The following is a 22,772-nucleotide window of genomic DNA, read 5'->3' as shown; positions in this document are numbered from 1 at the left end:
TCCCCTTCAACACTACTCTTGCTTTTCTTTTTTCCATCTCTTTTTCATTCCCCCTCTCTGGGTAGACTGAGAAGAGGGCCTGGGGCGAATACCTATTGGCTCCTAGCCTGGGGAGATCATAGTGAGTGGATCTTTTATGTGTCCCATTTCTAGCTTGTCCTATCTCTAACAGGCAAGGCCCCCAGCCTGCCATCAAAGCAGATGACGGGGCAGGTTTTTGCCTTCTCAGAATCCCTGGATGGGGACCGGCCAGTAGAATTACTGCTCAGCAGATATTTGATCATGGCGAAGGCCTAGAAGGGGCAGAGGACTGGGAATGTGTCTGAGAAACGCATCCAAGCTAGATGGTGAATCATCTTGGGGACAATCATGCCATGTCCTGGTACCGCCTCCACCCTCCACTGACTGTCATTAAATGCCTGGCAGGTGTGTTAAGACAGATTAATAATAATAACAATAGTCAACATGCACCAGGCCCTGTTCTTGATACGTTATATATATTCACTGATTGAATTGTCACAACCACCCTATGAGATGAGGTTGTTATTATTGTTATCCCATTTTACAGATGAGGGACCTGAGACACAAAGAGGTTAAATGACTTGCCCAAGGTCCCACACTAGGAAGAGGTAGAGCCGTGAGTGAGTCTGCCTAGGTGGTTTCTACCCTGTGTGCTTTGCCACTCTGCAGTCCTGCCTCTGAAACATACTGACAGCTCCTATAAAGGGGGAGGAACTCATATCCACAGCCATTTGCCCACACCTTGGTACAGATGATGGAAACTGAACAGTAGGACCCCTTAATACACTCTACTCGGACAATGAGCTCCTGCCAGAGCATGGACGTCCTTGAACCCTCCCCCATGCCCTTCAAGCAGGTGGCAGAGGCTCCCATGGATAGCTGAGGAGGGTGGGAGGTTGAAGGGGGCTTCTCAGACCAGCCTTTGACTCTGGGCTTGATTTTCCCCACTTCGGCCTCTTTGCTGAGCTCTACACAAGGTGAGCCCATAGTTTCCTGGATCTTCACAGGAACCTCATCTTCCCTTCCTGCCCCAGGAGGCCTCTCCTCCTGCTCTGCCTCTCTCAGCTCCCTGTTCCCAAACTCCACCACTGCCTGATACCCTACATTCCTCCTTCTCCCACATCCAGGCAGCCACCAAGTCAGGTTGATTCAACCAATGAAGCATCTCTTGCATCTCTCTGTTATGCCTCATCCCCACTGCGACTGTTCTAGCCCAATAATGGTCTCTTCCAGTATTTACTATGTGCAGAATACTGTTAGTCACTTTATATACATCTTTTTATCCTCAGAATAATTCTTATTTGTGAGTGAGGAAACTGAGTCACAGGGAGACGAAGTAACTTTCCCAAGGTCACACAGTTAATAAGTAATACAGCCAGACTCCGGCAGTCTAACTGCAGAGTCCATATTCCTAAACACCATTGTACACTGCTACCTCCTGCCCCGATCACTACTCTCAACCTTGCCTTCCTCAGTCCTTACTATGCAATGCCACAAGAATCTTCAAGGAATCTTGAATTCATTCAACAACATTTACTCTAAGTGCTGGGAACTTTGCTGTAAACTGGAGAGCTCAAACTGAGCAGCAGACACTGTCCCAAATCTTCAGGGCCCCAGATCCTATTGGAATTATCTTTTATCTCCCTAACACACTAATCTGATTGGCTCTCCCTCCTCAGCACAGTGTCTGGCGTGAAGTTGACGCTTAATGATTATGGGTGGAACTGAAATGAACAGGAACAGTGAGCAGTCAGCTGGTGCCTGCTATGGGCCTGTAGCCTCAGCAGGATGGAAGGGAGAGGAGCTAGTTTCCCAGTTCAATTTCAAGGCCTTTCATGCCATCTCTCTCCCGCCTTGCTGCCTTCTTGTCTCCTACTCATTTCTCCTCTATCCTGTGCTATCAACTTTGTTCATAAGGCTCAGCTGTGACATTTGAGGGTGATTGGTGGGATGGAGAGAGGGAGGCTGGAGGAAAATTTCACCAATAGGCCTCCCATGGGACTGCGGGAAATGACCAGCTTGGAGGCCAACTGGGAGATAAAGCCGTAGGGGATATAAGGGCTGTGCCAGGACCTTGGCCTGCGGCTGAGCCTCCCACAACACCCCTAGGAGTCGACCTTGCCTATGGTTGGTCAACAGTGGGAAGAGATTGAGCAGAGATCCAGGTATCCTCCTCTGGACTCTACCTCCTGGCTCTGCATGGTTTAAGGCCCTCTGACTCTTGCCCAGACTCCATCCCCCAAGGGCTGTTCCAGTTCAGTTCCTCCATCTCCTCCCCTGCCCATTCCTGGGGTCAGCGGCAGGGGCAGGGAGCTGGAGCCTTGATGGGCGCCAAGCCAAACCTTCCTAGGACTAACAGGTCACCAGTCACTCATGAGCCACTTATGACAGTGATAGGAGGGAGAGGAGGGATGGGCTCCTGCCTCTAGGAGGCCAATGTGGGCAAGCTGGGGCTCACAGTCAGGGCTGGGAGCTGCTGGAAATTGCAGAGGCGAAAGCAGGAACCCCACACTCTCCTGGAGGCACATTCCTCTGGCTGGTGCTCAAGCTAGCCGTGCATGGCAGAGATGAGGAAATAGTCGTCGAACAGACCCGTGGTAGTGATGCTGGGCTGGAGGGTAGGGACAGGGTGGCAGAAGCCAGAAGAGCAGGTGAAGATGGGCAGGGCTGGAGATGCCCCTAGAAGGGAGGGAAGCAGCCTGACTCCCGGCAAGTTTACTGTTGTAGGAATGTACAGAAATGAGTAACTGCTTTCTCCCCCCAACTTATGCTTCTCAAGGAGAGAGAAAGAGAAAGAAGGAGAGAGAGAGAGAGAGAGAGTGTGTGTATGTGTGTGCCTTGTTTGGGTCCTACGAGACACTGCATCTGACCTTGAGTGACCAGTGTTCTGCAATGGCTGCCCCATTCCAGTTGTGGCCACTTTCCCTAAGAGTCACTTTTCTCCTCACCCCTGTATTCTGTTCTGAGGCTGAACACCCACACTACCCACTGCCTCCTACCACTCCCCTCTTTGCAACTTTCCCAGCCTTCCCAAAACCTTTGTCTTAAGTGCTCCCATCTTCCAATTCATCCTGGGCTCACGGCCTCTGTTCAGGACTCAAACCCTGTGCCCACTTTGTCCCTTTGTTTCAGAGTCTTGGTAGGGGCGACTGCAGGAGCCTGAAAGAGGGGTCCTAGCAGGGCCCTGGCCCCTGCTCAGGAGATGCCCAGTTCTGTCTCTCAGGCCTGGTCAGTCAGGCTGGATCCAGAGCACTGGCTGGGGGTGGGGGGAGGATGTGGGTAACAAGGAAAGCAGGCTAGGGCCAAGGTCCCCTTCCCAGCATCAGAGCAGAGCCATCCCACCCCTAAATGCCACTCTGGAAGTGCTGGGGTCAGAGAGGAAACCAAATAGGCCAAAGTTTTCCTGGCATGAGATCCACTGCCCATTTCCTCCCTTCAGAGAGAACTTGGTAAGAAATTAGACCAGGTGCGGTGGCTCACGCCGGTAATCCCAGCACTTTGGGAGGCCGGCAGATCACGAGGTCGAGACCATTCTGGCCAACATGGTGAGACCCTGTTTCTACTAAAAACACAAAAATTAGCTGGGCACAGTGGTGTGTGCCTGTAGTCCAAGCTACTCGGGAGGCTAAGGCAGGAGAATCACTTGAACCCGGGAGGCGGAGGTTGCAGTGAGTCAAGATCACACCACTGTACTCCAGTCTGGGCAACAGAGCGTGTCTCGGAAAAAAGAAAAAAAAGAAAGAAAGAAATTAGGGGAGGATACAAAGATGAGGGTCTGGAGAGAGAAACAGAAAAGTGGGATCCAGAGAGAGGAACAGAAAAGTGGGGTCCAGAGAAGGAAACAGAAGTAAGGGAAAGTCTGCAGTTCTGCCTGAGAGAGGGCACAGGTCCCCCTCAGGCCTTGCGGGGGATAGAGAGGCAGCCCCACTGCTCTGCCTTCCCACCCCTCAGCCTCAGGCCCTCCTGCTCTAGCCTCTTTTGCCTGCTTTGCCTCTGGTGGAAGTGGGGAGCCTGGTCCGTGAGCTCCACCTAACCACACTGCGGGGCCGGACCGAATCCTGACTTAATCTCCCCAACTGCTTCAGTTCTCCCCAAGCCCAGCCTCCTGGGACCTCAGCTGAGGGTGCCTGCTAGGCCCTGGGGACCAGGCAAAGTGGCAGCCTCTGACCTGTCACTGCCCCTGAGTCTGGCTCTGCACCCACCTCAGGGCCTGGCCTGTGTCAGGCTTCCCCCTGGAGGGCATCATTTCTCTGCCACATGCCTGGCACTCACCACACTGAAATCAAAGCGTTGCATAAGTATTGCATGCTGCCTCCTCCAGGAGAATGTTAGCTGCCAGAGGGTGAGAGCCACTCTGCTGTGCTCAAAAATGCATGCCTTGTGTGGTCAGTGCCTTGTACATAGAAGGCCCTCAGGAGAGGTTTCTTGCATTAATAGTAAACAAGTTTCTCCCCCTCCTGCCATGGTTCTTTCTCACCTCCCTCTTAGCTTCCCAAGATTTGTCTTTCCTTCCTGGGGCCTGTCCACCCAGTTCTTGACCAATTGTCATTCCTCCCACTGTCCTATTCCATCTCTTGTCCAACGCTTCCTCTTCCAAGAAGTATCATGAGATGTGGCCACTCAAGTCTCTCTAGGGTGCCATTTTTGGGGCCCCTGCTCTGGACTAAGCACAGGTGAGAGCCTTATTTCTAGTCTTTTACTTCACCCAATGCCCATGCAGCTGGACTAGAGGGGGACCCACATGCCCTGATGAAATCTCCATGGTGACTTTCTCATTAAGTAAAGCCAATTCTCAAACTCAAATCTAAGGGGCAAATATTGATGAACCCCTCTGCCAGGCTTTTCCCTCAGGGAAGAGCTAATTCTCTCCCCTCCTGCCCTCAAGCCTTATTATTCTCTCACTCCTCACAGTGCTGCAACCTGCCCTTCTCCAGCCCCTGGCAGCTTCCAAGGAGTCCAGGAAGTCAGTCAGCCCCATTTGCCCCCAGGCCCAAGTCCCTGTGGACGTGAACTGCAGGCTTTATCCACCCCACCCTCCCCATCCAGCAACAGCTCCCTCAGTAAAAGGGGAAAGAGAATCAGATCAGGTACCTGTGATTGGGGGTTCAGGTCAAGAGATGGAGATTGCTAGAGAACACAGGATAGGGAGGCAATCCTGGGCCCCAGCTCCTTCACGCTGCTCTCCCCAGGCAGCTGCACCTGTGATCCCCCTTCCCTCCCCCTGACCCCCCAGGCCACCTGCCTCTGATGCTTTCTTAGCTCCTGAGTTCAAAGACCTGCTGTTTCCACTCAACATCTTCTCACTTGCCATTCTGCCCTCCGCATAGACCTCTAGGCTGTCAGTGGGCAGGCAGAGGAAATGGGGTCTTAGAGAGAAACCAGACTCTGAGCAGTTTCACTCTAGCCCTGAGAAATGAGGAGAACCCCTTCTAAAGGGGCAGAAGGCAGCCCTAGCCCTGGGGAGCAGCATTCTGGGTCCAAGGTGACCCTTAGATTTGAGTCCTCCCTGCAGCCTCCTAGAATGCATGGTGATGGGGCCAGCTCCTCCTTGCAACCAGCCACCTGCTGCTGCTGTCTAGGACAGCCCTTTCTGCTCTGTGGTCTATAAGCCTGACCTCAGGAGGAAGGCGAAGCTGCAGGATGGGGGCCTGGGTGGGGTAAAATGGGGAGAGGAAAGGAATCTACCTCTGTGTCAGGCACAGCCTTGGGTTGCCACAGCCAGGGTCCTCAGCTGTGAACTCCACAAGGGCTGGGGGGTGGCTGGGGCGGCGGCAAGGGGACCACATAAGGTCTAGGGAGAGTCCTGTGGAACTCAACTACCTATGTACACAAGCTACCAGCCCAACCTGCAAAGCTGTCTGTTCAGGCACAAGGTTGGGGAAGGCTGCCCCCTAGAGCCAGGATCAAAGAATTCTTTAGGACATTCAGCCCTTCTTTTCATATGTATTGAATGAATATTTATTGAGTTCCTACCTAGGCGCCTGGCGTTATACTAGCGACGGGGAATACAGAAGTGATCAAGGCAGGCGTAAAGTGAATAACTATCATAGTTGACCCTATGTTGAGGGGTCTTTTGGGACATGGAACTTTTTGTGGTAAAACTGGAAAAGTCCCCAGTGAGTCAGGACGAGTCAGTTACCCTGCCTTCCTGGAGATTATATTCCAGTAGGGACAGCAGGAGTAGGGGTGGAAAGTATAAATACAATTTTTTGTCGTGGTAAGTGCTGTGGAGGAAATAAAACAGAGCGAGGAATCCTCTGAGGAGGTAACATTGGAGCTGAGACTTGAATGAGAGATCAGTCTTACAAACACTCAGAGAAGAGCTTTCCAGGCACAAAGCACAAAAAACCTGGGACAGGAACAAGTGTGGCACGTTTGAGAAACAGAAAGAAAGCCAGTGTGTCTGAAGTAAAATGAGCAAGGGTGAGTAAGGCTGGTTAGAGCCAGCAAGACCCCGATCAATTTACTCTAAGAGCTGTGGAGGCTATTAGAGTGATTGAAGCAGGGGAGTACCATGTTCTGGTCATTTTATTTATTTATTATTTATTTATTTATTATTTATTTATTTACTGAGATGGAGTCTCACTCTGCTGCCCAGGCTGGAGTTCAGTGGTGTGATCTTGGCTCACTGCAATCTCCGCCTTCCAGGTTCAAGTGATTCTCCTGCTTCAGCCTCCCAAGTAGCTGGTATTATAGGCATGTGCCACCACACCTGGTTAATTTTTGTATTTTTAGTAGAGATGGGTTTTGCCATGTTGACCAGGCTGACCTCAAACTCCTGACCTCAAGTTGATCCACCCACCTCAGCCTCCCAAAGTGCTGGGATTACAGCCGTGAGCCACTGCACCTGGCCATGGTTATTATTTTTAAAAGATTGGTCCAGCTGCTGAGTGGAGAGAGGATCAGAGGGGGAAGAATGAACAGAAGAGGACCAATTAGGAGGCTGCTGCAGGTAGGCAGGTGGTGATGATGGTGGCTGGATTAGGGTGGCAGAGGGAATGGAGAAAGAGGACAGGGCAAATCCAACTGTATTTTGTAATGAATTTGATGTAGGAGCAAAGGAAAGAGAAGACTCAGAGATAACACCCAGGTTTGGGTCTGAGCCACATTAAACAAGGACATGCCCCAGGGACATCAGAGGTCTCTCTGCATTGGGATTAAGAAGAGAGGAGGAAGCCCTGGCATGTCCAATAAACTCAATCATCTGGAAGACAGCTCAGTAGGTATATCCTTGACCTAGCATTGTGGGAGAAGATATGTCTGGAATGTGTGTTTTTGGGAGGAGTGAGAAAGGAATGTCAGCAGGCAGGATGTCTACAGATGGGGAGTTAGAAATCTGTCTTAGTATTGGTGGGACCCAGTTCAAAAGAGACTTCAGAGGGATTGATGGTTTAGACGGGTAATCTACATAGGACCCGTTTAGATGACCTTCAGTGGAATGAGGGATGATGTATTAGGATAATAAGGTTAGCTATAACAAACAACTGAGCTATAACAAAGCCACTGACACTTCTCACTCATGTTCTGTAGTCCAGTGAGGATCTAGGGGACAGGGGTAGCTCTGCTCCATCCATTCATTCAAGGCTAGGTTCTTTCCATTATGTGGTATTGCTACATATGGCCTCTAAAATCATCACAGAATGGGAAGAGGGAATGCAGGCTGTATGGGAGATTTTCAAATGAGTCCAGCCTAGAAATGGCACACATTGCTTCTGCCTTCATTCCATTGTTCAGAACTTGATCCCATGGCATCCGTTTGACTGCAAGGAAGCTGGGAAGTGTAGTTCAAATTTGGGAGGTCCTGTGCCCAGAAAGAGATACACAAATGTTGGTGTATGTTGTGGAGCGCTAGTAGTTTCTGGCGCAGGCAGGGAGAATGGCTGTGCATCTTGTAGGGGTCACAGTAGTGTCTGTCCTGGGCTGGGATGGGAGTGTGCTCTCTGAGAATACCTTGGAAGGAAGCTGATTTGAGAGGATGTGTATGAGTGGTGCACACCCATGTGCTTTGCGGCTCAACAATCATTCCATTCTTTCCCTTTCTCAAGGTCTTCCACTGGATAAGATCTTAATTCTCTCACACCTTATCACTGAAATAACCTTGTGAATGCTTTATCCTCTACAATTTTCCCACATCAAATCTAACTGGATATTATAGTCTAATTAATCTTCCTAAGACTTGGCCTATGTCATGCAATCCCTGTTCAATAATAACAATAACAATTTCAACAGCAGCAGCAATAATTTGTTGAATTACTGTGTGGAGCACTTTGAATGTAGTATCTCAATATATCTCGATCTTTGTAACAAGCCCGTGATGTATCATCATCATTCCCTGTGTACAGATGGAGCGACAGGAGTCCTGAGAGGTTCTCGCTGTGCTAACACAGTAGCCACTAGTCATGTGCAGCTACTTAAATTAATTAAATTTAATTTAATTGATTTAAATTAAATACGTTACATTTAAATTAATTTAAATTAAATACAATTAAAAATTCAGTTCTTCAATCACACTAGTCACATATCAAGTATTCAATAGCCACATGTGATTAGTGGCCACCATTGTGGAGGGTGCAGATACGGAATATTTTCTTCCAGGCAGAAAGTCGATTGGATTGGACATCTGTGAGTTAGGGGCACTTGCCCAGGGTCACAGCAAATGGTGAAGCTGGGCCTCTGACCCCACCTGAGTCTAATGCTCTGCAATAGCTCTTCATTGCCTCCACAATTTAAAAAACGTTTAAGCCTGGTCTTAGCCTTGTACAACCTGGTCTAGTACTACTTATACATAATCATTTCTCTTTCTTTTCTTACACAACCTCACTTTCCAGCACAGCAAGCTTGCTCACTGCTCTCCCATGCTCCTAATACGTCCACTCATAATATTTTTGCTCTCCTCCTTCTGTCTGCTCAGCTAATGAATTCTCCCCTGACCTTTAGGTTCAGATAGCTGAAATAGCTCTTGAAGCAGTTTCTTCTCTTCCATTCTCACTGCTTCTGCCTGAACCGACTCTGAAGCCCCTCATCATCTCTTGCCATGGCAGCCTTCTGCTGCTACTAATTCCACTTCCTGACATTTATTGAGTATCTACCATGTGCTAGGCACTCTTCCAAGCACTCCTCATCATAACACTTTGAAGTAGGTATTACTGCAGTCTCCATTTTAAAGACATGGTAATTAAAGCACTGTGGAGTGAAACTTGTCCACCTCATCTCTCTGCTTCTAGTGTTTCACAGGCAGTTCACCTTCACTCTATTACTGTGGCCATAGTTTTAAAACACAGAATTGTAAGTTTTCTTCCCCAGCCCCAAGGGGAGAGAGAGAGCCTTCTTAACAGAGCATGCAAGGTCCTTTATACTCAGAACCTTTCTAATCTCCAAACCCGCTACTCCACCTTCAAACTTGACATTCCAGCCACAAATGACTTACAGTTTCCCAAAGCTGCGTTATTTCTTCCCTCTGGGCCATCACACATGTGGTTCCGACTGCCTGGAGTACCGTCCATCCTGGCCAGCTCTGAAGCCATCCATGGCAATGCACTCCGGACCACGGGGCTTGCTTCCTCCTCCACAGGACGAGCACTTACTCTCCACCAGCGGCTCCTAAAGGAGGGCTGGCGCTGAGCTCACAGCCTTGACATCACTTCTCATTAAAATACACACTCCAAGATTCAAAATTTAATAGGCAGGGGTGGAGCTGGGTTTATTTTTTTATTTTTAAATAAGCTCCCAGATTATTCTAGAGTGAGGCAAATGTGCTTAACACTGGTTTACATCCCTTGTTTGGCAATTAAGCACACCCTGTCTAGATTCCTTGTGTATAATTGCTTTTGTTCTTATTTTATTCTTACCTTCATTCACTCACACTCACCTATTCAACAAACATTTATTAAGGGGTCGTTATATGCCAGACACACTTTTAGGTGTTGATGTGAACAAAACTGGCACTGTCCCTGCTCATGAAGTTTATGGTCCAGAGGGGATGTGGTGGGTGGGATAATGGCCCTCAAAGATGTCCACATCCTCATCCCAGAACCTGTGGACATGTCACCTTCCCCGGCAAAGGGATTTATTTTGCTGATGTGATGAAGTTAAGGATCTTGTGATGGTGAGATTATCCTGGACTATCCCCTTAATCACAGGGGTCCTTAGAAAAGAAGGAGGAAGAGGGAGTTAAGGCATGTGGGTAGCCTCACTCTAGAAGCTGGAAAAGGCAGCCAGGCATGGTGGGCTCACACCTGTAATCCCAGCACTTTGGGAGGCTGAGGTGGGTGGATCATCTGAGGTCAGGAGTTCGAGAGCAGTCTGGCCAACATGGTGAAATCCCATCTTTACTAAAAATACAAAAATTAGCTGGGTGTGATGGTGGAAGCCTGCAATCCCAACTTCTCGGGAGGCTAAAGCAGGAGAATCACCTGAACCCAGGAGGCGGAGATTGCAGTGAGCTGAGATCGCACCACTGCACTCTAGCCTGGGTGACAGAGCAAGACTCTGTATCAAAAAAAAAGAACCTGGAAAAGGCGAGGAAACTGATTTTCCCCTAGAGCCTCCAGAAGCAAGGCAGCCCTGATGGCCCTTTCATTTTAGCCCAGTGAGACCATTATTTGGACTCCTGACCTACAGAACCGTAAAATAATAAGTTTATGTTATTTTAAGTCAGTAAATTTGTGATAATTTGTTACAGCAGCAAAAATAATAATAAGAAGAAGAAGAATGCAAGTGGTGTTGGTTATGTTTTGTGCAGGTATATGATGGCCCTCCCCATGTGGATCCTAAGTGCTCTGTCAAAGCCCTTGTTATTGTGCTGGGATTTTCTCTCCAGCTCCTGGCTGCTACAGATCTGTCTCTTCCTTACAACAGTATGATCCCGAGGGTCAGGGTGAGGCCTTTAGGAGGATGAGGCTTGTGCTGATAAAAGGAAAGGTGAGATCCGATGCAGTGGCTCAAGCCTGTAATTCCAGCGCTTTAGGAGGCCGAGGTGGGAAGATAGCTTGAGGCCAGGAGTTGGGGACCAGCCTGGGCAACATAACGAGACCCCATCTCTAGAAAAAATAAATAACAAAAAATATTACCAGGCGTGGTGACACACACCTGTAGTCCTGGCTGCTTGGAAGGCTGAGGTGAGAGCATTGCTTGAATCCAGGTGTTGAAGGATGCAGAGCTATGATGGCGCCACTGTACTCCAGCTTGGGCAACAGAGTGAGACTCTGTTTTTTTTTTTTTTTTTTTTTTTAAAGTAGGGATTTGTGGAGAGCTGTACGTGAGGATAGAGTGTTTGCAGTCAGAAGGTGTTGGTCGCAGGGGTTCTCAGACTTTAGTGTGTGGAGGAATCTTCTGCGATACGGTGGGAGGGAACCTGGTTGATAGAGGGACAGGCAGAAGGAATTCTATTCACAGCGTACTCTGATATTTCGTAAATTTTACATATTAATTTTTAACAAGAAATTTTAATTTTAATTTGAAACGAAAATACGCCTCTTATTCAGAGGTAAAGATTTTTAATCCCCGCGGCTGGCTCGTATAAAGGCATATTTCCGGTCCCTTCCAAGGCCCAACTATCCTGACACGGCGGGTCTGGGGATGGGCCCAGGAATCCGCCTTTTTAGCAGGAATCCCCCAAACGACACCGCGGCTTCGCAAAGCGGCGGTGGCGTCTGCGGTTCCGGGCGCGGGCGGCCTCCGGCCGGGGAGGGCGCTGTGCCGGCGGCGCTGGGGGCGGGCCGGGGGCGGAGCGCGAGGCTCCGGCTGCTCTGGCGGCTCCCGCGGCTCCGGCTGGCGGCTTCGGGCCCTGCACCTGTGAGTCTCGGCAGCGCTAGCCCTCGGCCCGCCCGGCGCCGCAGCCCCATGGCCCCGTCCCGGCTGCAGCTCGGCCTCCGCGCCGCCTACTCCGGCATCAGCTCCGTGGCCGGCTTCTCCATCTTCCTCGTCTGGACGGTGGTCTACCGACAGCCGGGGACCGCGGCCATGGGAGGGCTCGCAGGTACCCCGGGACGCTGGGCGGCGCGGGGCGGGTGCGCGGCTGCGGGGCGGGCGCTGTCAGCTGCTCCAGGACGCTCCTCCCGGGCGGCGCTTCCCCGCGGAGCGGGTGGAGTGTTTACTAGAAAACGGCGGTTGGCGGCGGCAGGCCCCACGCGGGCCCGGGCTCCTGGGTATTCCTGGGTGCCTCGGGGACCCGATGCCCGCCCGGGCGCCACCTGGGGGTGCCGATGGCCCGCCACTGCCGGCTGCGCAGACCTGCCGCGCCGCCTGGGTTATCTGTCCCGGCACACTGCCTGTCGCCCTCCGCCCAGCTGCCCCACGACAGTGTCCCCTCAGCGCGCCCGCGGCGCTGGTCCTCTCCTGTCCCCAAACACACACAGACACACACACACACACACACACACACAACACACACACACACACGCTTGTTCTGAGGGATCCCCTGCCCCCCGGGCGCCCCTTCCCCGGGTGTTGGGTGAGGGCAGAGAGAAAATAAGTGGGAAAGGAAGAGGGCTAGGGGTGGCTAGGGAAGCCCATCTGCCTCCTTCCAGTGCGTACCCCATCCTCCGCAGAGCCCTCTGCTGAGACCCACCGGGAGGACCGTGGTAGGGATCTCATAGAAACTGGACATTCTCTTTCCACCCATGTTGGTGCCTTTTTGCCACCCGTCTGCTGTGGCTCCTCAGCCAAGGTCTGCCAAATCCTGCAGCCCAGCCGCCCTTTTTGTGCTTCTGGGAGGGAACGGGAAGCATCGGTCCGCTGATGGAGGCTCTGGGCTGACCAGGGCTCCTTGCTGTGCACATTTGGGATCGCAGTTTAACCTGTCTGTGCCATAGAGTTGATATGAAGATGAAAAATGTTGTCTCTACTTTCTAACATTTAAAAAAATGCTTTCTATGTGTCAGGCACTATGTTAAGCAACCTGCTTCCGTTATTTCATTTAATCCTTACCTTAGTCTCAAGAAGTAGGTGTTATTACGATGTCCATTTTACAGATAAGGAAACTGAGGCCTGAAGTTAAATAAATTGCTTACTCGGGATTACACAGCTATATGAAATAATATGTGTGGAAAAGGACTTTGGGAAGAAAATACGGATAAGGATAATACTTTTACATATGATGATCATATTCCATTACTAAAATCCTCTGCCAAAAGAACCCTAAATGGAATAACTAAAAATAACTAATTTACTCACTGCCATGGGGCATGCTGAGTGCCATCCCTGGGTAGAATCGCGGCATGAGGTGGGGTTAATGCCTTAGAAGAGGGGCATACATGGCCCCACCCTGCACAATGCCAACAAAGCACTGGGTCACCAAGAAGGGGGGGTGGGTACCGTGGCTAGGGTGTTCTCTGCCTGCCCAGCTGCCTCACCACCTGTGGGCTCCTGAGGACACCTGGCCCATCTCTGCACATTATCTACAGAGCCCTAGTTCCTTTCCCCTCTGCACCCTGCCACCCTCCATGTTTTTCAAGGTTCACTTCTCCCTGCCACTTTTTTGTTTCCTGTTGGGCCTGTTGCTTTCCCCTCTGGAAGGCAGCGTCAGAGCCCTGTGATTGCATTGCTAAGACCTAAGGCGAGAGAAGGATGAGGAGGGAGGGCCAGCCTGGGATCCCAGCAGATTATGTTGAGTCTGGCCTGGTGCAAGTGGAGGTGAGCCCTACCTGGCCGTTTGACCCCATCCTGGGCCACAGTTTCCTCATCTATTAGGAGTGGTAGGAGATGTCCCCGAAAGACATCTGACTTCCCTCCAGATCTGAAATCTTGCAGTGCTGCCCACTCCCTGCTTCTCCAGCTGCCTCCTAGAGGGCTGTGGAAAAGGCCTTCTTTCTTATACTCTAGGGAGTTGCCTGGGATTTTCTTCCGACCCAACTCTGCCCTCTCTCCCTCCCCACAGGCTTCCCTTGGCCTATGTGGCAGGCCAGCTGTGGAGCTGCCTTCAGAGAGAGGCGCTAGGGCAGCAGCCAGCTGGAGTAGGGTCCTGGCATCTCCCTGATGGTCTGATCTTTGACAGTGGCGGTGGAAGAGCCAAAACTGCTTGGTAGTGGTGGTGGTGGATGGTGGCAGCGAGAGGGATTGCCAAGCCTGGGCCTCCAACCTTCCCCACCATGAGTGGGTTCTCAGAGGGTCTGTGGCCAGTCAGCCTTCTTCCTCTTTTGGGGCTAAAGTGTCAGCAGATTTACTAACTTGTGAGCACCCTACTTGTGACTCAGCATTTTATAGCTCAGAATCTGCTGAGTCACCCAAGGGCAGCCCCAGTGTGCTCCTTCTCCCGTGTTGGATCAGGCAAGGACTGATTGGGTGTGCCGGTTTCTGGAGCAGAGTCACGGAGCCCCTGGATCTGGTGGGCAGAGTGTTCACGGGTGGGGACACCCTCTCCCATCCTGATGGGCACCTTCGAAGAAGTGGCTTTGGAGAAAGGCAGTGGCAGAAGCAAGGCTGTTTTTCCTGGGGAGGCGGGCAGGTGTGGGTTGGATCTACCTGGTCTGGCTTTGCTGTGGGAGCCCTAGGGGAAAACACAGACTCTTGCTCTGGGTTTAGTAGATCAAGGAAAAAGGAAAAAGAAAAGTTGCTCCTGGAGTCTAAACAGCTCTAGGTTTTTCCCACGTGAGCTGTGAGCAAGAGCCCTGGAGCTCCAGGACTGTCTTCCTCCTAGGAAGGAGTAGAGGGGCCTGACCTAGGCCCAGTGTCCTTCTTGTCTGCGTTTACCCTGTGGGATCCCCCAGGTGTCTCCTGTCTCCTTACCTGCAGCCCAGCCACTGGGGATGCTTTCACCGCCCTCCCCTATGCCTTCCTTGCCCTTAGCTTATTGCCTGTGTGCCCAGAGGCCAAGCAGGGCTCTGCTCCTTGAAACAGGTAGGCTGGAGCAATGGTGTGGTCTGGTGTGGGCTTGCAGCTAGTTGGGGTTGGTAACCTGTCCATTCCACCCCGAGTTTTACAAACCAGGCTTCCTAGAGTCCCCAAGTGTGCTAAGGAAGAGTATTAGGGAGGTACATTGCCTCCTGCCTGATGTGTGGGAGGGGACCAGTGAGGGGCTCCACCTCCTTCAGTGACCCCCTTGGGTAGGGCTGGTGGGGAGCTCCCTTCCCAGGAGGGTGGTAGGAGCCAGGGCATGGGCAGCAGGCCTGCCTCCAAGCTTGGTGTGTGTTTATCTGGAGGGGAGGCCTCTGTGTAGGGCCTGGAGCAGGGTTGAGGGAAGGTGAGAGGTGGTTAAACCATGCCTGCTTATTAACAAAGAACAGGGCCTGAAACACCGCAAATGGCTGTCTTCCTCTCCCTCCTGCTGTCAGCCCTCTTTGGTATGTGCGTGTACGTGGGGGTGGGAGTTTTGGGCAACCACTGGATCGTGATCAGTGGACTAAGAGATGGCATCTTCATGGGCCCCTATTTCAGCATTTCCTAACCCAGAAACTGCTGAGTCACAGAGGAATTGTTCTGACCTTATTTTTCTCCCAAGCTGGCTTCTAGAATCTTTGAGTGGGAAAGGATCTTAGAGCTCAACTTCCCCAACCCCTGGTGGTATGAGGAGACAGAGGGCGAGGGGACCTGTTCCAGACAGGTGCCCATCAGACTGTTCCTTCAGTGTGTTCAGTGACAATAAGCCTTGTGCCTAGAGCCCTTTAAGAAACCAAACAGCTCCCTCAAATGAAAACATGGGACACATGTGAGGAGTGGGAGGGACTTCTGGGAAAGGTGGCTGCTATAAAATCCAGATCTTGTAGGAGGTTATGAGATGATTGTCCTGTCCACCTCTGGCCCGCTCCAACATCCAGACTAGGTAGGGAGGGACAGATGCTTGTCCTGGCCCACCCTGATCTCAGTGGGTGGGGGACCCACATTCTAGGCCCCCACCCCCTGAGGAAGAGTGGAGGTGGGCAGGGGCAGGGCTGGGAGAGTGTTCGAGGGGTCAAACAGTGGCAGGGACTAAGGGAAGCTGTAGGCTTGGTAGGCCTTCACCCTCACTAGGGTAGAACCCTGGGCCCGGTTACCCAAACTGCCAGGACCCCTGGGCCCACCCATTTTTAGATGTGGAAACATCTAAACCAAGGCTTTGGGACACAGCAGTGCCAGGCTCCCGATTTCTTGGCTTGGAGTCTCATGGATTTTTGTTCTTCACTGGACTGCCTGGGGACAGCCGAACTGGGACAGCCTCTGAGCTGGTAACCAGAGCATAGCTCCATGGTGACTAGCTTCCCCCTGCCTTTTTCCCCCTTAAAAAAACTATGAAATATTTTAGGCACATAAAAAGGATAGACAATTTAACAAACACCCTTGTATTCATCACCCAGCCTAAGAAAATAGCGTAGATAAAATAGCATAGATTCCCTCAAAGCACTTCCCCACCCGAACCACCCCATCAACTTCCCTTCCTTGTCTCCGTTCCCAGAGATAACCACTTTCCCCAACCAGATGCTTATCTTTCCTGTGCACATTTGGTAACTACTCTGAGTGGCATGTATGCAGCCGCCTTTTGGAAAGGCCTCCTGACTCCTAGGATGCAGTGGCCTGAGTGGCCCACACCTTGCAGTCCAACCAGCTGAGAGCCTGCAGCTGGCTCTGCCTCTTTCCTCATTTGTCCCTTGCCGGGATCCACCGCCCTGCCCGGACCCTTGCCAATGGAGTTGATGTTTGTTCCACTCTTTGGGCTGCACCAGCAGTCACTGCCTGGCACAGAGGGTTGTTTTGTTTTGTATTGTATTGTATTGGCTGGGTGGCAGCTGGCATCCTAGGGGAAGTGTCCACCCAGGCGCAGAGACCAGGCCCAGGAAAAGCTGGGGACGGGGCTGGGGGTACAGGTGGTGATGGCCTGCCCTTTGCCGCAAAATGGAGGGAGTAGCATGAAGTCTGGCTAAGAACAATAAGGCCACTCAGGGGCTGCGTGACCCTGGAGTCTTCATGGCTGGACCTCTTCATCCTGCAAAACCAACTCAGGCAGTTTGGGCAGAGCCCTGCAGGCCCTGTGACTTTGAGACTGTGGCCTCTGAGGGCTGAGTGGAGGAGGAGCATGGGGCAGGAGCATGGCTTCCCTGCTCTGTGGCCCTCAGGGTAGACAGTGACAAGTTCCCAGAAAGCAGGCTGGGCTGCTGAGGCGCAGATTTTCTGGTTTTCAGGATCCTTTTTTTTTTTTTTTTTGAGACGGAGTCTCGCTCTGTCACCCAGGCTGGAGTGCAGTGGCGCGATCTCGGCTCACTGCAAGCTCCGCCTCCCGGGTTTACGCCATTCTCCTGCCTCAGCCTCCCGAGTAGCTGGGACTACAGGCACCCGCCATCTCGCCCGGCTAATTTTTTGTATTTTTTTAGTAGAGACGGGGTTTCACCGTGTTAGCCAGGATGGTCTCGATCTCCTGACCTCGTGATCCACCCGTCTCGGCCTCCCAAAGTGCTGGGATTACAGGCTTGAGCCACCGCGCCCGGCCCAGGATCCTTTTTTACTCCTGAAAAGTAGTGAAACTCCATGCAAATTTTATGTATGTGAGTTTTATCTATTGATATATACTATATTAGAAGTTAAAACGGAACATTTTTTAGCATTTTAAAGTAATACTAAAAATAACATGAATTAACATAACATTTTTGTGAGAGATAGTCATGTTTTCCAAAAAAAAAAAAAAGAGAGAGAGAATGGTAGGGTTTTGTATTTCTGCAGGTTTCTCTAATGTTGGGCTTACTAGCAAGCAGCTCAGTCTCTTACCTGCTTCTGATATCACAGCCCCTGAAAAGGAAAACTCCATTCTATGAGGAAGTGAGTGACAAGACCATATTCTTGGTATTCTTATGTAAATAGGCCTGGCCTAGTGGATCTACAGGGCCCTGGAGCACCCTGGGGACGGGCCCTGATGTGTCTCTCCTGCAGGGGTGCTGGCATTGTGGGTCCTGGTGACTCACGTTATGTACATGCAAGATTACTGGAGGACCTGGCTCAAGGGGCTGCGCGGCTTCTTCTTCGTGGGTGTCCTCTTCTCGGCTGTCTCCATCGCTGCCTTCTGCACCTTCCTCGTGCTGGCCATCACCCGGCATCAGAGTGAGGGCGGGTCCCAGGGAAAGAGGGCATGGGAGGGACAGCAGGGGGAATTTTAGCAGCATTCCCATCCTGGTTCCACAGGTTACCTCCAAAGAGACTGGGTGGTTCACTTAACCTCCCTGGTCACGGGTTTTGTTATGTTCAAGTGGAGAGAACAAGTCCCCACCTCCCAAGTTAGGTGGATTCAGTGAAACTGATGTGTAGTCTTGAGCAGTGCATAGCCCATACAAACACCCATGATATTGGGACCCATTAGTCTCTGCCCAGCTCTGGGATGGGCGCGCCCTCTGGTGGCTGTGGCTGGAAGTAACCAGAGGCCCTTCTTCCTGGAGTCTGATGCTAACTAAAGCAGGCTGGAAGTGTCCTAGGGTACTTGTCACAGAAGCAGAGTGGATGATACAGACCTGTGATTGGCCAGCCCTGCCCTTTCCTAATCCCCATGGCCTCCTGCCTGAAAACCTGGAATGTTCTAAAACGGTCCCCAGCCCCTAGGCCGTGGAACAGTAGTGGCCTGTGGCCTGTTAGGAACCAGGCCGCACAGCAGGTGAAGGGCAAGGGAGCCTTACTGCCTGAGCTCCGCCTCCTGTCAGGTCAGCGGTGGGCATTAGGAGCACAAACCCTGTTGTGAGGCACATGCGAGGGATCTAGGTTGCGTGCCCCTGATGATCTAATGCCTGACAATCTGAGGTGGAACAGTTTCATCCCAAAACCATTTCCCCCAGTTTTTTTTGTGGAATAATTGCCTTCCACAAAACCAGTCCCTGGTGTCAAAAAGGTTGGGGACCATGGCTCTAAAACCTCCATCACAATCTCTTTCTGAAGGGTTGGTTCAGCTGCCGGGAGGTTGCAGGGATGTTGAGTGGGGACGGTGGCCCTGGCCTTGTGGCCAGTGCAGAGGCTGAGGGCAGGGCCTGCTCAAGTCACTGTCGGTTCTTCTCTCCCTGCAGGCCTCACAGACCCCACCAGCTACTACCTCTCCAGTGTCTGGAGCTTCATTTCCTTCAAGTGGGCCTTCCTGCTCAGCCTCTATGCCCACCGCTACCGGGCTGACTTTGCCGACATCAGCATCCTCAGCGATTTCTGACCCAGGGGGTGAGGTCTCTGTACCCCGGGGGGTCCTTAGGACCTGGACTCAGCCTCTGAGACGTTGGGAGAGGCTACTCCCACCCCCTGGGGACCCCAGAACTGTGGCAGAAAATACACAGCAGGACGAGTGTGGTCTCCCAGGAAGCTGTCCCACCCGTCCCCTTTGGGGGAGACCTGGGTGTGGTAGACAGGGGATCCTGCCATGTTGCTCCTCATCAGCCTGTCCAGAGGGCAGCTTTAGACCTCTTCAATTGGATCTGTTTTCTTTTCTTTTTTTTTGAGATGGAGTCTTACTCTTATCACCCAGGCTGGAGTGCAATGGCACAATCTCAGCTCACTGCAACCTCCGCCTCCCGGGTTCAAGCAATTCTCCTGCCTCGGCCTCCCAAGTAGCTGGGATTACAGGCATCTGCCACCATGCCTGTCAAATTTTTGTGTTTTTAGTAGAGACGGGGTTTTGCCATGTTAACCAGGCTGGTCTTGAACTCCTGACCTCAGGTGATTTCACCCGTCTCAGCCTTCCAAAGTGCTGGTATTACAGGCGTGAGCCACTGTGCCCAGCCTGGATCTGTTTTCTTAGCATGCAGTGAGGAATCTTTGTATGTAAGGCCAGGGCAACAAAGTCAAGAGGTTAAGGGGTAGGGCCATGAGGCCTGGACCTATGCTGCAGGCAAGGGCTTTCATCCCTGCTGCCCTAGGCACTCTCTTCCCAAGGCCAGGGTGGGCACCTGGGGAGGTCAGTTCAGGAATATCTAGCAGAGACCTCGTAAGCCCCCATCCCAGCACCCCATCCTGTTGTTCCCAGAGCTGGTCTCCCATGAGTGTGCTAGAGCCAGATAGCCATGGCCCCCCACCCATCTCACTCACACACACAGGCATCCATATACCCAGGAGGACTTCCCAAATGAAGCCAGACTCAGGGTCATGGGGAATGTGCTCTCGCCCCTGGAAGGGCTTTGGGGCAGGGGACAACATGGCAGAGGCTGGAAGGAGCCCCCAAACCTGTTCCCATGCCCCTCTAGCCCTGTGTTTCCACTCTGCCTTCTCAGAGTGCCCTTACTGCACCCAGACCACCGGCCAGGAGAGACCTTCTCTTCCACTCCAGCCCCTCACTGCCCTTCAACTAGAGCTTTCACCTTTTTACATTTCCCTTCTGAAGGACACAAATCTGCTTTCCTGCCCATACACTGGCCCAAGGGCTCACCTAACTTGGGAGGGAAGGGGCTGTTGTTACAAGGATGATTTTATGTTAGACTGCCATTTTGCACGGTCTCCCCCTTCCCACCTGATGTGTCCTGCCCCTCAGCTCTTTGCCTTATCTGTGTCACTGTCACTTTAGCAAAAATACAGCGGCCATTTGTATCAGCCTCTGGTGGTTGCTTGTGAGGTGGGAATCCTGTGGGGACAGGTGGACTTTGGGAGGAGTGGGCAGGGAGGGAGTGGTAGTGGCAGTTCTCGGGCTGTCAGATTAAGCCATTCCCCTAGTTCAGTTGTGCCCTGGAGGGCAGGGGACAGGGTCAGTCTCTCTGGGACTGGAAGCCCTCTTGCCTTGGCCCTCCTGGCATGGGGTAACCACCAGCTCAGCTCTCCTCCTCCAACTCTCCTCTCTCTAGCACACCCCAGCCAGGGCAAGGATGCCCACGGGCATAGCTGCAGCAACCCCCTGTGGGATTTGGTGTCCACACCCAAGAGGCCAGGCCAGATGGGAAAGGGATTAACACCTCTTCCCTCACACCCTGCCAGGCTGCTGGGAGCTTGGGCCAGGTCTAAGGTAATGAGGTGCTCCTCTTCCTGCTGGAAAAACCGGGCTGATTCAGAACCACAAAGGCAGGTGCTGCCAGCCTGGCGCCTTCCTCTCTGCTTAGGCTGGGCGAGCTTGTCCAGGCCTGTGCCTCACCACTTCTCTCTTCTAGGCTCAACGTATGCTTAATCAGGCATGGTGCATCAGAGCAGGAAGGAACCATCAACCGTGTATATACTTCTGGAGCCTTCTACTAATAAACAGAGGCCCCAGAAGACTATTTGACTTACCTGAGCTCCCAGCTGGGACTTAAACCCAGGTGTGTCTGAGTCACAACTGTTTGGGGATGCCGCGGTGAGCTGGGGCTGAACTCTTGTATTCCCACTCCCCCACCCGACCCCCACTTCCACCATATCAGGGCTGGTCTCTGTGGACTCAGCCCAGGGCTGCCTCCTCTTTGTCACCCCAAAGTGGGGCAGCCAGGGATAGCCAGGGTATGTTCAGAATGGGTTCTTCCTGCAGGGCACGAAGGGCAAAGAGTTAGAGGGGCTGCAGCCCAGACCACCCTGGTCCCTCCTCCGGCACTGACTCAGACCCACACTGTGCCGTGCATCTGTGTGCCCTGCACACCCGCTTGACGGCACACTGCTCACTTCCGGGGGGGCCTTGCAGAGGCACTTTTAAAGCAAATAAAACATTTATTGTTCAGATTTTTTTCCATTTTGTTCCTTTTTACAAAAACATGCATACATACACAGGGTATGGTGGGTCCCAGGAAAGACACACACACACACACACACACACACACCTCACACACACTCACACACACTCCTCACGCACATGCTCACACACATTTTCCTTCTTGACCCCAGGCCTGGACCCCCAACAGCCTTGAAGACTTTGCCAGAGCAGCCTCCCCTCCTCCATGTCGGTATCTTCTCTCCCACCCCTTCCCCCTCAGCCAGGCTAGTCCTATGTGGGGTGGGAGTCAGAGCTGTGGTGGGGGAGACCCCAGAAACAGAAGGCTCCCGGAGGGGGCAGTGGTCGAGGGATCCCAGGGGTATGCTGTGCTTCTGGGGGAGATGAAGGGTTTGGCACCATTGGATCAGGAAGCACAGGAGTCCCAGAGCACCCATCCGCTCCACCAGGGCATCGCCAGGAGGTGGATGTAGGGGGCCTCTGGCGAGGACACAGACCAGAGGAGGGCTGCCAGTCTCAGCTGTCAGGGAGCTTCGTCTCAGTGCCCGGTGGTAAGGGAAGCTTCCAGAGTCATCTGAGGAAGCAGGTGAGAGGGACTCCCCCTGCACTCAGGAATATGGGACCTATTGGCTCCCCACTACCCGCCAGCCCCTAGAGTCTAGGAAGGGCCAGCCTGTCTGAGGCCAAGTTCACATTTCTGTGTGGAGCCCGGGGCTGTGTGCAAAGTCTGGGGTTTGCAGAGCCAGGAATAGTGGTTAAGGGTGAGCCCGACGGAGCCGGAGCCAGTCCTCCTCTGTGCAGTCCTGAGGAAGGGGGGCCACAGCCAGGGCCCACACCGGAGGGGAGAATGTGTTCTCGAGAGCCCTGTGGGGGTCACTGCCCAGCCCGCCTCCTCTCAGGGTCCTCTCCAGTCCCCATTCTAGACCCAGGGATTTTCTCAGGCTCCCTGGGATGACTGTCAAGGCAGGCAGGCTGTTCTCTCGTCCCAACTACCTGCCCACAGGATCTCTAAAGACCCAGGAATGGGGGCTACTGCCAGGGGTTAGAAGAGAACCAGGTCCCAAGGGCATGGTGGGCAGGCAGATAGTTCCAGAGCCTTAGAGATTCATAGGTTCTTCTTCCTCCACCAGCTGCTCCGAGGGCCTGCGAGGAGGGACAAGGGTGGGATGCTGGAGCGCCAGGGCTGCAGGAAGGGCCTTAGCTGAGCTTCCTCTCAACCCTGGTC

The 22,772-nt window shown here is 52.4% G+C and overlaps 2 protein-coding genes across 18 annotated transcripts in view; one reads left to right on the top strand and one right to left on the bottom strand.

The window, feature by feature from the left end:
- The window catches only part of SLC48A1 (solute carrier family 48 member 1), a 24,264-nt gene extending 2,706 nt beyond the window's left edge, over positions 1 to 21,558 (top strand). The window contains exons 1-4 of one of the 5 annotated variants that reach the window (XM_033222307.1): positions 11,724 to 11,998; positions 17,854 to 18,021; positions 18,969 to 19,113; positions 21,021 to 21,558. In XM_033222307.1, the coding sequence (XP_033078198.1) occupies positions 11,863 to 11,998; positions 17,854 to 18,021; positions 18,969 to 19,105 (441 nt within the window). In that variant the 5' untranslated portion in view covers positions 11,724 to 11,862 and the 3' untranslated portion in view covers positions 19,106 to 19,113; positions 21,021 to 21,558. Of the gene's footprint in view, positions 1 to 10,702; positions 10,763 to 11,260; positions 11,999 to 17,853; positions 18,022 to 18,968 lie in introns of those variants that run through there. The other 4 variants (XM_033222306.1, XR_004439935.1, XM_033222309.1 and 1 more) reach the window with 4 other exon arrangements.
- Positions 21,527 to 22,772, bottom strand: part of HDAC7 (histone deacetylase 7) — a 37,742-nt gene continuing 36,496 nt past the window's right edge. For all 13 annotated transcript variants that reach the window (XM_033222300.1, XM_033222291.1, XM_033222292.1 and 10 more), the window contains one exon: positions 21,527 to 22,690. In XM_033222300.1, coding sequence (XP_033078191.1) covers positions 22,645 to 22,690 — 46 coding nt within the window. In that variant the 3' untranslated portion in view covers positions 21,527 to 22,644. The remainder of the gene's footprint in view (positions 22,691 to 22,772) is intronic.

This window comes from Trachypithecus francoisi, unplaced genomic scaffold (assembly GCF_009764315.1).
Source record: "Trachypithecus francoisi isolate TF-2019V2 unplaced genomic scaffold, Tfra_2.0 Lachesis_group11, whole genome shotgun sequence".
In the NCBI taxonomy this organism is placed as follows: Eukaryota; Metazoa; Chordata; class Mammalia; order Primates; family Cercopithecidae; genus Trachypithecus; species Trachypithecus francoisi.
The sequence above is the reverse complement of the archived record's forward strand: the minus strand, read 5'-3'. Positions and strand labels throughout refer to the sequence as shown.